Source organism: Bos indicus x Bos taurus, chromosome 29, assembly GCF_003369695.1.
Source record: "Bos indicus x Bos taurus breed Angus x Brahman F1 hybrid chromosome 29, Bos_hybrid_MaternalHap_v2.0, whole genome shotgun sequence".
Lineage (NCBI taxonomy): Eukaryota > Metazoa > Chordata > Mammalia > Artiodactyla > Bovidae > Bos > Bos indicus x Bos taurus.
Window position 1 is genome coordinate 46,170,310 of NC_040104.1, and position 14,077 is coordinate 46,184,386.

At 42.1% G+C, this 14,077-nt stretch overlaps 1 protein-coding gene across 4 annotated transcripts in view; it reads left to right on the plus strand.

Annotated features, from left to right (window-relative positions):
• Positions 1–1,558: 1,558 nt before the first annotated feature.
• The window catches only part of NAALAD2 (N-acetylated alpha-linked acidic dipeptidase 2), a 52,064-nt gene continuing 39,545 nt past the window's right edge, over positions 1,559–14,077 (plus strand). For 2 of the 4 annotated variants that reach the window (XM_027531546.1, XM_027531547.1), the window contains exons 1-4: positions 1,560–1,678; positions 2,741–2,852; positions 11,373–11,559; positions 13,337–13,438. In XM_027531546.1, coding sequence (XP_027387347.1) covers positions 1,597–1,678; positions 2,741–2,852; positions 11,373–11,559; positions 13,337–13,438 — 483 coding nt within the window. In that variant the 5' untranslated portion in view covers positions 1,560–1,596. Of the gene's footprint in view, positions 1,679–2,740; positions 2,853–11,372; positions 11,560–13,336; positions 13,439–14,077 lie in introns of all 4 variants that reach the window. The other 2 variants (XM_027531548.1, XM_027531550.1) reach the window with 2 other exon arrangements.

Sequence of the window (14,077 nt, forward strand, 5' to 3'; positions counted from 1 at the left end):
TCCAAGTCTATGCCCCATCCAGTAATGCTGAAGAAGCTGAAGTTGAATGGTTCTATGAAGACGTACAAGACCTTTTAGAACTAACACCCAAAAAAGATGTCCTTTTCATTATAGGGGACTGGAATGCAAAAGTAGGAAGTCAAGAAACACCTGGAGTAACAGGCAAATTTGGCCTTGGAATACCGAATGAAGCAGGGCAAAGACTAATAGAGTTTTGCCAAGAAAATGCACTGGTCATAGCAAACACCCTCTCCCAACAACACAAGAGAAGACTCTACCCATGGACATCACCAGATGGTCAACACCAAAATCAGATTAATTATATTCTTTGCAGCCAAAGATGGAGAAGCTCTATAGAGTCAACAAAAACAAGACCAGGAGCTGACTGTGGCTCAGATTATGAACTCCTTATTGCCAAATTCAGACTGAAATTGAAGAAAGTAGGGAAAACCACTAGACCATTCAGGTATGACCTAAATCAAATCCTTTATGATTATACAGTGGAAGTGAGAAATAGATTTAAGGGCCTAAATCTGATAGATAGAGTACCTGATGAACTATGGAATGAGATTCGTGACACTGTTCAGGAGACAGGGATCAAGACCATCCCCATGGGAAAGAAATGCAAAAAAGCAAAATGGCTGTCTGGGGAGGCCTTACAAATAGCTGTGAAAAGAAGAGAAGTGAAAAGCAAAGGAGAAAAGGAAGGATATAAGCATCTGAATGCAGAGTTGCAAAGAATAGCAAGAAGAGATAAGAAAGCTTTCTTCAGCAATCAATGCAAAGAAATAGAGGAAAACAACAGAATGGGAAAGACTAGAGATCTCTTCAAGAAAATTAGAGATACCAAGGGGACATTTCATGCAAAGATGAGCTCGATAAAGGACAGAAATGGTATGGACTTAACAGAAGCAGAAGATATTAAGAAGAGATGGCAAGAATACACAGAAGAACTGTACAAAAAATATTTTCACGACCCAGACAATCACGATGGTGTGATCACTCATGTTAGTACAGTGGTGCCTATATACAATATTCGAATGAATAAATACAAAATATAAGCATTAAAAAAAAAAAAGAAAGAAATTGATGCGTTATCACGGAGCAGGCAGAACCAGAGATGCTTCCCAAGCGTGAGCAGTTAGAAATTAGATTTCGGCAGGGGGTAATCAACAGGGAAGACAGAGCTGTGGTTAAATATTATTGACTGCGGAAATTTGGCAGTTCCTGGAAAGAGGTTGGTAAGTAGAGTTGATTAGGGGCATTTTTCAGCGGCCTGCCCGCGAACGCAGACTTTGCCCGGGGTGGACAAGGTGGACGGAGCCTGCCACCAAGAAGCATGTCTCCTCCCCCGGCAGGGTCGTCTCTGCCTCGTCGAGGCCTCCGGGCGACCGCAGGGACCGGCAGCTCGGGGCCGGCGTCCCTCCGCCTTCGGAGCCGCGCGGAGGCTGGCGGGGCCCTGAGGACCCGCCCAGGGGACCGCGCTGGGCGGCCGCCTGGGGGGCCCGCGCGCGCCCGGCCGCGCGCCGCCGGCTCGCCCGCGCCCCCGCGGCGCGCCCCCGCGTCCGGCCCCTCCCGCTGCAGTCCGAGGAAGCCATGGCCACCAGCGGGCGCCGACCGTACCTGTGGATATTCCTGGCCGCAGCGCTGGCGTCCTTCCTGGCTGGATTTACGGTGGGTAAGTGTGCTGACCGCTGCCCCGGGCGCCAGGCGCCCCTCCACTCTGCGGCCTGCGTGGAGAGAAGAACGACAGCCTGCGGGAACGGCCGCGGCGCCGCGTCCCAGCCCGACTGGAAGCCGAACGCGATGCATTCCGGCATGCCGAGCTCGGGGCTTCCCTGGTGGCTCAGCGGATAAAGAATCCGCCTGCAATTCAGGAGATCCCATTTGATTCCTGGGTCGGGAAGATCCTCTGGAGAAGGGATAAGCTACCCACTCCAGTATTCTTGGGCTTCCCTGGTGGCTCAGCTGGTAAGGAATCCGCCTGCAATGCAGGAGACCGGTTCCATCCCTGGGTTGGGAAGATCTGCTGGAGAAGGGATAGGCTACCCACTCCAGGATTCTTGGGCTTCCCTGGTGGCTCAGACGGTAAGGAATCCACCTGCATGTGGGAGACCTGGGTTCGATCCCTGGGTTGGGAAGATCCCCTTTAGAAGGGAACGGCTACCCACTCCAGGTTCCTGGCCTGGAGAACTCCATGGACTGGACAGTCTATGGGGTCTCAAAGAGTCGGACACGACTGAGAGCCTTTCGCTTACTCAGGTTACTGTTAAGAGCCGTTGTAAAGAAAATTTAGAGTTGCCATTATTCGCAGGGGTCAAAGAGATTGTTTCGTTTCCAAGAGTCGAAACTTGTAACTGCCCTTCTGTGATCATTTATTGCAAAAATCTCTGGGGAATCCTCCCCGTGTGTCAGCCGCTGCGCTGTGAAGCAGACCTCCTTGGGAGAACAAGAAAGATAGAGGCCCGTGCTCTAATACATAACACGAGGAAAATGACAAGATTCTCTCTCATCTAAAACTCCTTTAACCAACTCAGAATTACACAGCGGAATTTGAAGGTTTTCTGCATTTAGTTTGAATTCTTCGCACCGCCGCCGGTGATCTGTTTCTCTGCTGAGGGCTCTTTGTGTTGTTGCTGTTTTTTGACTTTTGGGGTGGGGGGACTTTTAGTTTTTATAAAAGTCAAAAGCACTTATTGTGTATGTAATATGCATATGTCCCCACCCCCACCCCCCACAGGTTGGCTTAGTAAGCCCCTCAAAGATACGGCCACTTCAGCAGACAGTCACCAGAATTTAAGGTGGAAACTGATATCTGAGATGAAAGCTGATAATATAAAATCATTTCTTCGGTAAGTTTGTTTTGAATAAGTGATCTTAAAAATAAGAATTTTGACACAATGCAGAGTGAAAACTGTTTGAAAACTGATTATATTGATGTGGGTAACCTTTGTGTGAAATGATATAATATCATATTAATTCCTGGTAGTTTAAATGTCCCTTTATACCACTCTTAGAGTAAAATCTATTTGAATGATGCCGAAGTCTTTCTTCCCTGACTCGTGTGCAAAAAAAGTCTTTGGTTTCTTTATTAAGAGATGTTCCAACTTCATGCACTTTGAAGGGCAGCTGAACGTTACTCTCTGTTCCCCAGGCCTGGGTCTAATCAGGGAATTTATTTAAATGTCACATTCTATCAGGAAGACTCAGATGGTGGTAAACTTTGATTTAGAGAGAAAGAGATTAAAGTTTCAGATTCCGTTCACCAAAGATTAAACCTTTGTCCCATCTACAAACTTAAGGGACATAAAGAGGACAGAAAGAAAGCAGAAGGATCAGTGCAAAACCCCCAGTGTCTTAGCAAGAGAAAGAATGACATTCAGGGGAGTGATTATGAAGTTCTTGAAGACAGCTATTGTGACATTTATTTCACTAAAGAAAAAAAAAAAAACAGTTTTATTGAGGTATAAGAAAATTAGAGACACCAAGGGAACATTTCAAGCAAAGATGGGCTCGATAAAGGACAGAAATGGTATGGACCTAACAGAAGCAGAAGATATTAAGAAGAGATGGCAAGAATACACAGAAGAACTATACAAAAAATATCTTCACGACCCAGATAATCACGATGGTGTGATCACTCATCTGGAGCCAGACATCCTGGAATATGAAGTCAAGTGGGCGTTAGGAAGCATCACTACAAAGCTAGGGGAGGTGATGGAATTTCAGTTGAGCTATTTCAGATACTAAAAGATGATGCTGTGAAAGTGCTGTACGCAATATGCCAGCAAATTTAGAAGACTCAGCAGTGGCCACAGGACTGGAAAAGATCAGTTTTCATTCCAATCCCAAAGAAAGGCAATGCCAAAGAATGCTCAAACTACCGCACAATTGTACTCATCTCACATGCTAGTAAAGTAATGCTCAAAATTCTCCAAGCCAGGCTTCAGTAATATGTGAACTGTGAACTTCCAGATGTTCAAGCTAACTTTAGAAAAGGTAGAGGAACCAGAGATCAAATTGCCAACATCTGCTGGATCATGGAAAAAGCAAGAGAGTTCCAGAATAACATTTATTTCTGCTTTATTGACTGTGCCAAAGCCTTTGACTGTGTGGATCACAATAAACTGTGGAGAATTCTGAAAGAGATGGGAATATCAGACCACCTGACCTGCCTCTTGAGAAATCTGTATGCAGGTCAGGAAGTAACAGTTAGAACTGGACATGGAACAATAGACTGATTCCTAATAGGAAAAGGAGTACGTCAAGGCTGTATATTATCACCCTGCTTATTTAACTTATATGCAGAGTACATCATGAGAAACGCTGGACTGGAAGAAGCACAAGCTGGAATCAAGATTGCCAGGAGAAATATAAATCACCTCAGATATGCAGATGACACCACCCTTGTGGCCGAAAGTGAAGAAGAACTGAAGAGCCTCTTGATGAAAGTGAAAGAAGAGAGTGAAAAAGTTGGCTTAAAACTGAACATTCAAAAAACTAAGATCATGGCATCCAGTCCCATCACTTCATGGCAAATAGATGGGGAAACAGTGGAAACAGTGGCTGACTTTATTTTTGGGGGGCTCCAAAATCATTGCAGGTGGTGACTGCAGCCATGAAACTAAAAGATGCTTACTCCTTGAAAGGAAAGTTATGACCAACCTAGACAGCATATTAAAAAGCAGAGACATTACTTTGCCAACAAAGATCCATCTAGTCAAGGCTATGGTTTTTCCAGTAGTCATGTATGGATATGAGAGTTGGACTATAAAGAAAGCTGAGCGCTGAAGAATTGATACTTTTGAACTGTGGTGTTGGAGAAGACTCTTGAGAGTCCCTTGGACTGCAAGGAGAGCCAACCAGTCCATTCTAAAGGAAATCAGTCCGGAATATTCATTGGAAGGGCTGATGCTGAAGCTGAAACTCCAATACTTTGGCTACCTGATGCAAAGAGCTGACTCATTGGAAAAGACTCTTATGCTGGGAAAGGTTGAGAGCAGGAGAAGAAGGGGATGACAGAGGATGAGATGGTTGGATGATATCACCAACTCAATGGACATGAGTTTAGGTAAACTCCAGGAGTTGGTGATGGACAGGGAGGCCTGGCATGCTGTTGTCCATGGGGTCTCAAAGAGTTGGACACAACTGAGCGACTGAACTGAACTGAGCTGAATTTCCATAGAATATACGGCATCCATATAAAGCTTATAATTTGAGAGTGTTGACATATGAATAATACACTCAGCCAACCTCCTCCTCAATCAAAAGACAGAAAAATTATATCATGGCTTTGCAGTTTATTCCTCCTTCACTCTCTATGGGTTCCTTTTTATTGTCTAATATTTTATTTAAATAGAATCATACAATATGTGCTCTTTTATGTCTTTCACTCAGCATAATGAATGATTTTGGAATTCAGCCAGGTTGTTGATTGTATCTGTGGAGTACATTGCTTTTTATTGTTGAGTATTATTCTGTTGTATCAGAGAAGGCAATGGCACCCCACTCCAGTACTCTTGCCTGGAAAATCCCAGGGGCAGAGGAGCCTGATAGGCTGCAGTCCATGGGGTCTCAAAGAGTCGGACATGACTGAGCAACTTCACTCTCGCTCTTCCCTTTCATGCATTGGAGAAGGCAATGGCAACCCACTCCAGTGTTCTTGCCTGGAGAATCCCAGGGATGGGGGAGCCTGGTGGGCTGCCGTCTATGGGGTCTCACAGAGTCGGACATGACTGAGGCGACTTAGCAGCAGCAGCATTCTGTTGTATGGATGGATCAATTCAGTTCAGTCGCTCACTTGTGTCCAACACTGTGACCCTATGGACTGCTGCACGCCAGGCCTCCCTGTCCATCAACAACTCCTGGAGTCTACTCAAACTCATGTCCATCGAGTCAGTGATACCATCCAGCCATCTCATCCTCCGTCGTCCCCTTCTCCTCCTGCCCCCAATCCCTCCCAGCATCAGAGTCTTTTCCAATGAGTCAACTTTTCAAATCAGGTGGCCAAAGTATTGGAGTTTCAGCTTCAACATCAGTCCTTCCAATGAACCCACAGGACTGATCTCCTTTAGAATGGACTGGTTGGATCTCCTTGCAGTCCAAGGGACTCTCAAGAGTCTTCTCCAACACCACAGTTCAAAAGCATCAATTCTTCGGTGCTCAGCTTCCTTTACAGTCCAACTCTCACATCCATACATGACTACTGGAAAAATCATAGCCTTGACTAGATGGACCTTTGTTGGCAAAGTAATGTCTCTGCTTTTGAATATACTATCTAGGTTGGTCATAACTTTTCTTCCAAGGAGTAAGCGTCTTTTAATTTCATAGCTGCAATCACCATCTTCAGTGATTTTGGAGCCCAAAAAAATAAAGTCAGCCACTGTTTCCACTGTTTCCCCATCTATTTGCCATGAAGTGATGGGATCAGATGCCATGATCTTCGTTTTCTGAATGTTGAGCTTTAAGCCAATTTTTTTACTCTCCTTTTTCACTTGCAACAAGAGGCTTTTTAGTTCCTCTTCACTTTCTGCCACAAGGGTGGTGTCATCTGCATATCTGAGGTGATTGATATTTCTCCAGGCAATCTTGATTCCAGCTTGTGCTTCTTCCAGTCCAGCATTTCTCATGATGTACTCTGCATATAAGTTAAATAAGCAGGGTGACAATATACAGCCTTGACGTACTCCTTTTCCTATTTGGAACAAGTCTGTTGTTTCATGTCCAGTTCTAACTGTTGCTTCCTGACTTGCATATAGGTTTCTCAAGATGCAGGTGAAGTTGTCTGGTATTCTCATCTCTTTCAGAATTTTCCACAGTTTATTGTGATCCACACAGTTAAAGGCTTTGGCATAGTCAATAAAGCAGAAATGGGCTTTATATAGGGCAGGAATTTAAAATTTTGATAAAGTTCAGTTGTCTTTTGTTTCGTACTTTTGTGTTCTATCTAATTTAGCCTATGAGAAGTTGTGAAGATTATTTTTGAAGTTTTATGATTGTAGCTTGTGTATTTAGGTCAGTGGTCCACTTCAAGGTAATTTTTATGTGTAGTTTGATATGAGTTGATGATTTTCTAAATACAAATATGTAATTATTCTTACAAGATTTTTTTAAAAATTTCCTTTCCCTTTTGAATAGCTTTGATAGATTTGACTAAAATCACTTGACCATAATGGCTTGTTTTTGGATATTATATTTTCTTCTGTCATTGTGTCACTCAGTCATGTCTGACTCTTTCCAACCCACGTACTACAGCACACCATGCTTCCCTGTCCTTCACTATCTCCTGGAGTTTGCTCAGACTTGTGTCCATTGAGTCGATTATGCCATCCAACCATTTTATCCTCTGTCACCCACTTCTCCTCCTGCCTTCAATCTTTTCCAGCATCACGGTCTTTTCCAATGAGTCGGCTCTTTGCATTAGGTGGCCAAAATATTGTAGCTTCAGCTTCAGCATCAGTCCTTCCAGTGGATATTCAGGGTTGATTTCCTTTAAGATTTCCTTTTAGTCTTGCTGTCCAAGGGGCTCTCAAGAGTCTTCTCCAGCACCACAGTCTGAAAGCATCAATTCTTCATTGTCAGCCTTCTTTATGGTCCAACTCTCATGTTGGTACATGACTGCAAAAACCACAGCTTGGACTACATGGACCTTTGTCAGCAAAATATTTTCTTCTGTTGATCTATTAATCTCAGTACCATGTTGTCTTGTTTGGTATAGCTTAATAGTAAGTTGAGTAAAATGAGATAGAGTTAATCCTACATATTTTGCTTTTTAAAAATTGCTTTGACTATTTTATTTGCATTTTCAAATAAATTTTTTTTTAATTTTATTTTTAAACTTTACATAATTGTATTAGTTTTGCCAAATATCAAAATGAATCCATCACAGGTATACATGTGCTCCCCATCCTGAACCCTCCTCCCTCCTCCCTCCCCATACCATCCCTCTGGGTCGTCCCAGTGCACTAGCCCCAAGCATCCAGTATTGTGCATTGAACCTGGACTGGCATCAAATAAATTTTAAAATCAACTTCTCAATTCCTACCAAAGAAAAAAATACCTGCTGGAACTTTGATTAAAATTGCATTGAATTTGTGAACCAATTAGAAAGAGTAATTTAATCTCTTCATTCATTGTAGGGATGTACTGTGTGTGTTAGTCGCTCAGTCGTGTCCAGCTCTTTGTGACCTTGTGGACTGTGGTCCAGTCCCTGCTAGGCTCCTTTGTCTATGAAACCCTCCAAGCAAGAATACTGGAGTGGGTTGCCAATTCCTTCCCCTGGCGAGCTTCCCAATCCAGGGATCAAACCCAGGTCTCCTGCTTTGCAGGTGGATTCTTTACTATCTGAGCAAACAGGAAAGCCTTAGGGATGCACTACAGTTTACTCAGTAGATCCACCTGCCAATGCAGGAGACACAAGGGAAGCGGGTTCATTCTCTGGGTCAGGAAGATCCTCTGGAGGACGAAATGGCAACCCATTCCAGTATTCTTGCCTGGAAAATTCCATGGTCAGAGGAACCTGGTGGGCTGCAGTCCACCGGCTTGCAAAGAGTTGGACACAACTGAGCAAGCACACACACACGTGCATATGACCGTATTATGACTGATAAAACAGGAGAAAAATTTAGTTGAGATCCACTACAAAGTTTTCCCCTGTTAAAAGAAACACAAAAGAGGAAATAACTTCTCCTGAACATTGTAGCCTGAATATATGATGTTGGAGCTGCAATGCCTATCTTGGGACCATAAGGAGAAATTCAGTAAAGTTGTTCCCTGATGCTTTTTTTTTTTTTGCACTTCTTTCATTTTGGTGGGTTGATGAAAAGGTGGGAGGCAAACCTTAATGATTAATCCTTCACCTTAAATGAAGGGAATATACTTACCTTACCCTCCCCCCCCACTGTAAGAATATTGTTTATTCACTAAAGGAAATAAAACAATAATGAATTATGTGAAGTAAAATTTTAAATATCCCCAAGCCCTGGTGGTTTTCTTGTGCACGCAAAAACTTCTGTCTACAAACACATTAATACTTCTTTAAAAAAGTTAGTTTATTTTGTTTGATTGCATCGGGTCTCAGTTGCAGCCCACAGGCTCTTTTTGTGGCATGGGGGCTTCTCTAGTTGGGGTGTGTGGGCTTAGTTGCCCCGTGGCATGTGGGATCTTAGTTCCCTGACCAGGAATCAAACCGGCATTACTGCATTGCAAAGTGGATTCTTTTTAGTTTTCTTGGCTTTCCCTTCATGGGTCTGTCTATTTAAGACCTTTGTTTTGGATTGTCAGCATCTGGCTTGGCCCTTTGAGGCTTCCTATCAGGAATGCTTTAAGTCAAAATGCACGTGTGGGAAGGTGGATTATTAATCACTGGACTAAAAGGGAAGTCCTGATACTTCCCTCCGCCCCCAAATATTGTATAGTATTAAATGTCAGTAACTTGCAGCTTTGATTTAATGATAATAGATGTGGAAAGCTTCACAGAAAAGAAAATGATTGAAGTATCGTAATGAATAGTTAATAGCTTACAGCTGGGGAATGTAAATAACTAGGAGTGGTGTACAGGGATATTTATGTAAGTAGGATGATACTTTTGTCTAAGAGAAGATCTTGTGCAGAGGCCAGAAAGGGTGGTGATTTTAGGAGACCAATTAGCATATTAAATGATAAGAGTGAAGAAGTTTATAAGGTGAGTGGTAAGAAATGAACCTGGAAAGTGGATCAGATTAAAAAAAGGGTCCAAATGCTATGTCCAATGTGAACTTTATAATGCAGAATATAAGGAGCCATAGAAGGATTTTAAGCAGTTGATCAGTATGATCAGACGAATGATTTAATTCCACAATGGATCTTCTGGACCCAGGAATCAAACCCAGGTCTCCTGCATTGCAGGCAGGTTCTTTACCAACTGAGCTATGAGTGAAGCCCTACTAAATTATAAGCAACTTATTTAACTGCTCTCTGTTAATGTATTTGCAAAATGCAGATAATGGAAAAAAGGTGGTTAGGATTAAATCAGAAAGCCCATGTGAAATACCTCATCAGGTTACTGGCATATAGTAAGTTTTCAGTAAGTACTGATTTTGCTTTACTCTCTGTCTTTTTTGGTTGTTCTATGATTGACTAAAACACCAGTGTATAGAAGTATAATTGGGCTACTTACGGAGGGAGGGGGTTTGGGAAACTTTTAAAATATTTACCTCAAGCAAAGTGAATTTCATTTGAAACTATGTTTCTGAAGTTACTTAACTGTTGCAAATCATTTAGACTCAGAACCAAGAGATCATTGCCCAAACTCAGTTCAGCAAATCTGAATTATGTAATTCCTGGATAACAGGCAAGTACTGAGCATTTGGAAATAAAAACATAAAGATGCATGAACTTGAACTTCAATGGGATAAATAAACAACTGTATACAGTAGGGTGAAAACAGTGCCAAAAGTGCAGGCTAGCACAGCTGCCCGGCTGGTGTCTGGCAAACATGATGATCTTAGTTTGAGAATATCTTTACTTCCTGATAAGCAGCAAGAAGTTAGCACCGGTGGCGTAGGGATGTGCCATCCTTCCCTCATGTTTGCTCATCCCCGAATCCCTGCTGACTGTGTTCAGCACCAGATGTGTTCTTTTCTGAGGAAGCACTGTCCGGACCAGCTCAACAACGAACTGACCCGAGGGAGCAGAGCCACAGAAGAATAAGGAAAAAGAAGACTCAGAAATGAAGTGGGGATCAGGAGGCTGATGCCATTCGCAGGCAAAAGCCCAGATCCTAACCCTTGCAGGCCTTTTATTAACTTCTCCTTCCTTGCTTGTGCTCTAGAGATATCTGTTCTTTAGTCTCAGATGTCAAACCTTCAGGCCTTTCATGCTTCTGTTTAGCCCTTCGGCTAGTGACTCCCTTTCTCAGCAACCCCCTCAAGGCTCTGGTGACTGGTTTTCCATCAGTCACATCAGTACTTCAGCATCTTGTTTTCAAGATATCTTTCCATGTTGTACATTTTACTGCTCCCAGCCCTTCACCTGGGGGTGATATAAGAATATATATAAGATATAAGAAAATATATATATATTATATATATATATATATATATATATATAAGATATAAGAAAATAAGAAAGTCATTCTTATTATTCAAAGAACACCTGTTAATTATAGTACAGGCCTGTGCATAGTATATTCCCTACAAGCACATGTGAAAACTGCAGTTACACACAAATATTTAAAAACTGGCATATCTAGAAATCCCTAGCTGTGTTTTTTATATCTCGGTTATAGAAATGATACTTAACATCTAAAATATGAGTTATGCATCTAGAAGAGTTCTTAGGACATTTTCTGAATATAGTCTTTGAATCCCACTTTAATTTTATTTTCATTTCAGTTCGTTTACAAAGCTACCTCATCTGGCAGGAACGGAACAAAATTTATTGCTTGCCAAGAAAATCCAAAACCAGTGGAAGAAGTTTGGACTGGATTCAGCTGAGTTGGTGCACTATGATGTTCTCCTGTCTTACCCTAATGAGACAAATGCCAACTACATATCAGTCACGGATGAACATGGAATTGAGGTGACTGATTTACAATATTGTATTAGTTTCAGGTGTACCGCAAAGTGATTCTGTTTTATGTAAATTTTTTTCAGATTATTTCCCATTATAGATTATTATAAGTTATTGAATATTGTTCCCTGTGTTACATAGTAAAACTTCGTTACTTCCCTACTTAATGTATCTGTTAATATCTGTTAATGTATCTGTTAGTGTATCTGTTAATCCTATAGTGCATGCTAAGTTGGTTCAGCTGTGTCTGACTCTTTTTGACCCCATGGATCATACCCTGGGAGGATGCTCTGGCCATGGGATTCTCCAGGCAAGAACACTGGAGTGGATTGCCATTTCCTCCTTCAGGGGATCTTCCCGACCCAGGGATCGAACCCGAGCCTCTTATGTCTCCTGCCTTGGCAGGAGGTTCTTCACCACTAGCACCACTTGGGAAGCCCCAGAATACTGGAGTAGGTCTCCATTTCATTCTTAAGGGGATCCTCCCAACCCAGGGATTGAACCTGTGTCTCCTGCCTAAGTCTCTTGCGTTGTCAGGTAGATTCTTTACCACTTGAGCCACCTGGGAATTGTTAATCCTATACTCCTATTTTATTCCTTCCCCCATTACTTCCCTGGTGGCTCAGATGGTAAAGAATCTGCTTGCAACACGGGAGACCTGGGTTCGATCCCTGGGTTAGGAAGATTCCCTGGAGGAGGGCGTGGCAACCCACTCCAGTGTTCTTATCTGGAGAATCCCATGGACAGAGGAGCTTGGCGGGTTACAGTCCATGGGGTCACAAAGAGTTGGACACGACTGAGCACAGCACATCCCTTTCTTCTTTAGTAATGATAAGTTATTTTCTATGTCTGTAAACTTTCTCTTTTGTATATAGATGGATCCATGTTATTTTTTAGATTCCAAATAAAAGTGATGTATTTGTGTCTCTGACTTACTTCACTTAGTATGATATTCTCTAGGTCTACCCCTCTTGCTTGCAAATGGCAATATTTAATATGCTTTTATGGCTGAGTAACATTGCATTGTATATGTAAACCAAATCTTATTAAACCAGTTGTCTGTTAATGGGCACGTGGCTTGTTTCCATGTCTTAGCTATTGCAAATAGTGCTGTTTCAAATATTTGGGTGCATGTACCTTTTCAAATCAGAGCTTTTGTCATTTCTGTATATATGCCCACAAGTAGAATTGCTAGATCATACAGTAGCTCTATTTTTAGTTTTTTAAGGTGCCTCCATACTGTTAGGTCGGAGAAGGCAATGGCACTCCACTCCAGTACGCTTGCCTGGAAAATCCCATGGATGGAGGAGCCTGGTGGGCTGTAGTCCATGGGGTTGCTAAGAGTCGGACACGACTGAGCGACTTCCCTTTCACTTTTCACTTTCATGCATTGGAGAAGGAAATGGCAACCCACTCCAGTGTTCTTGCCTGGAGAATCCCAGGGACGGGGGAGCCTGGTGGGCTTCCGTCTATGGGGTCGCACAGAGTCGGACATGACTGAAGCGACTTAGCAGCAGCAGTAGCAGCATACTGTTAGGATAGTGGCTGTACCAATTTACACTCCCACTAACAGTGCAGGAGAGTTCCTTTTTCTCTACACCTTTTCTGGCATTTGTCTTAGATTTCTCTGATGCTTAGCGATGTTGAGCATCTTTTCATGTGCCTGTTCACCATCTGTATATCTTCTTTAAAGAAATATCCATTTAGGCCTTTTGCCCACAAAATGTATTATTCTTTAATAGCAATATGAAATGTTTCTAACTTTATGTGTTTCAATTCTTGCTAGATTTTCAATACATCATACATTGAGCCACCACCAGATGGATATGAGAATGTTAAGAATATTGTACCACCCTATAATGCCTTTTCACCCGCGGGCGTGCCAGAGGTAAAATAAAAGACACTCAGTTCTTTAAGCCTTTATTTAAAAATACCTATGTAAAGGAATAAAACCAAGAAAACTAGGTGGATCATACATGTTAATTCATACTTTGAGACTCCATCCTCTACATAACCTCCCTAAAAACAATTTTTAGAAAAGAAATACTTGAGAACCAGACCCTGATAAGCACATGCCATTCTTTGAAATAACTCAGAAACTGCTGCACATGTCTTAATTCAGTAAGGGCAGTAGATAGTTTTCAAACTTTTTTCCTTTGTCCATTGTCTGACTTTGTTATAGATTTGTAGATCTGAATTGATAAATCATACCACAGAAGTTCTAATAATAACTCCACCCATAAATACCATGGTTGGAAATAACGTAGCTACTTTTATTTACAGTATTCCCCATACTCAGTGTACACTAGTAATTTCTTCAAACATTTAAACACTGTTTAAATATTTTACATATTATCTCTCTTTTTTTTAAACTTTCAGGATACTGAAATATTTTAAAAGACTTCTCCAGAATTAGCATGGGTGTGTTTATTAAGCCCAAGACAAGAAAGATAACTTTTTATTATGATGCAGTATTATGGAGCAAGGAGAAGGCAATGGCACCCCACTACAGTACTCTTGCCTAGAA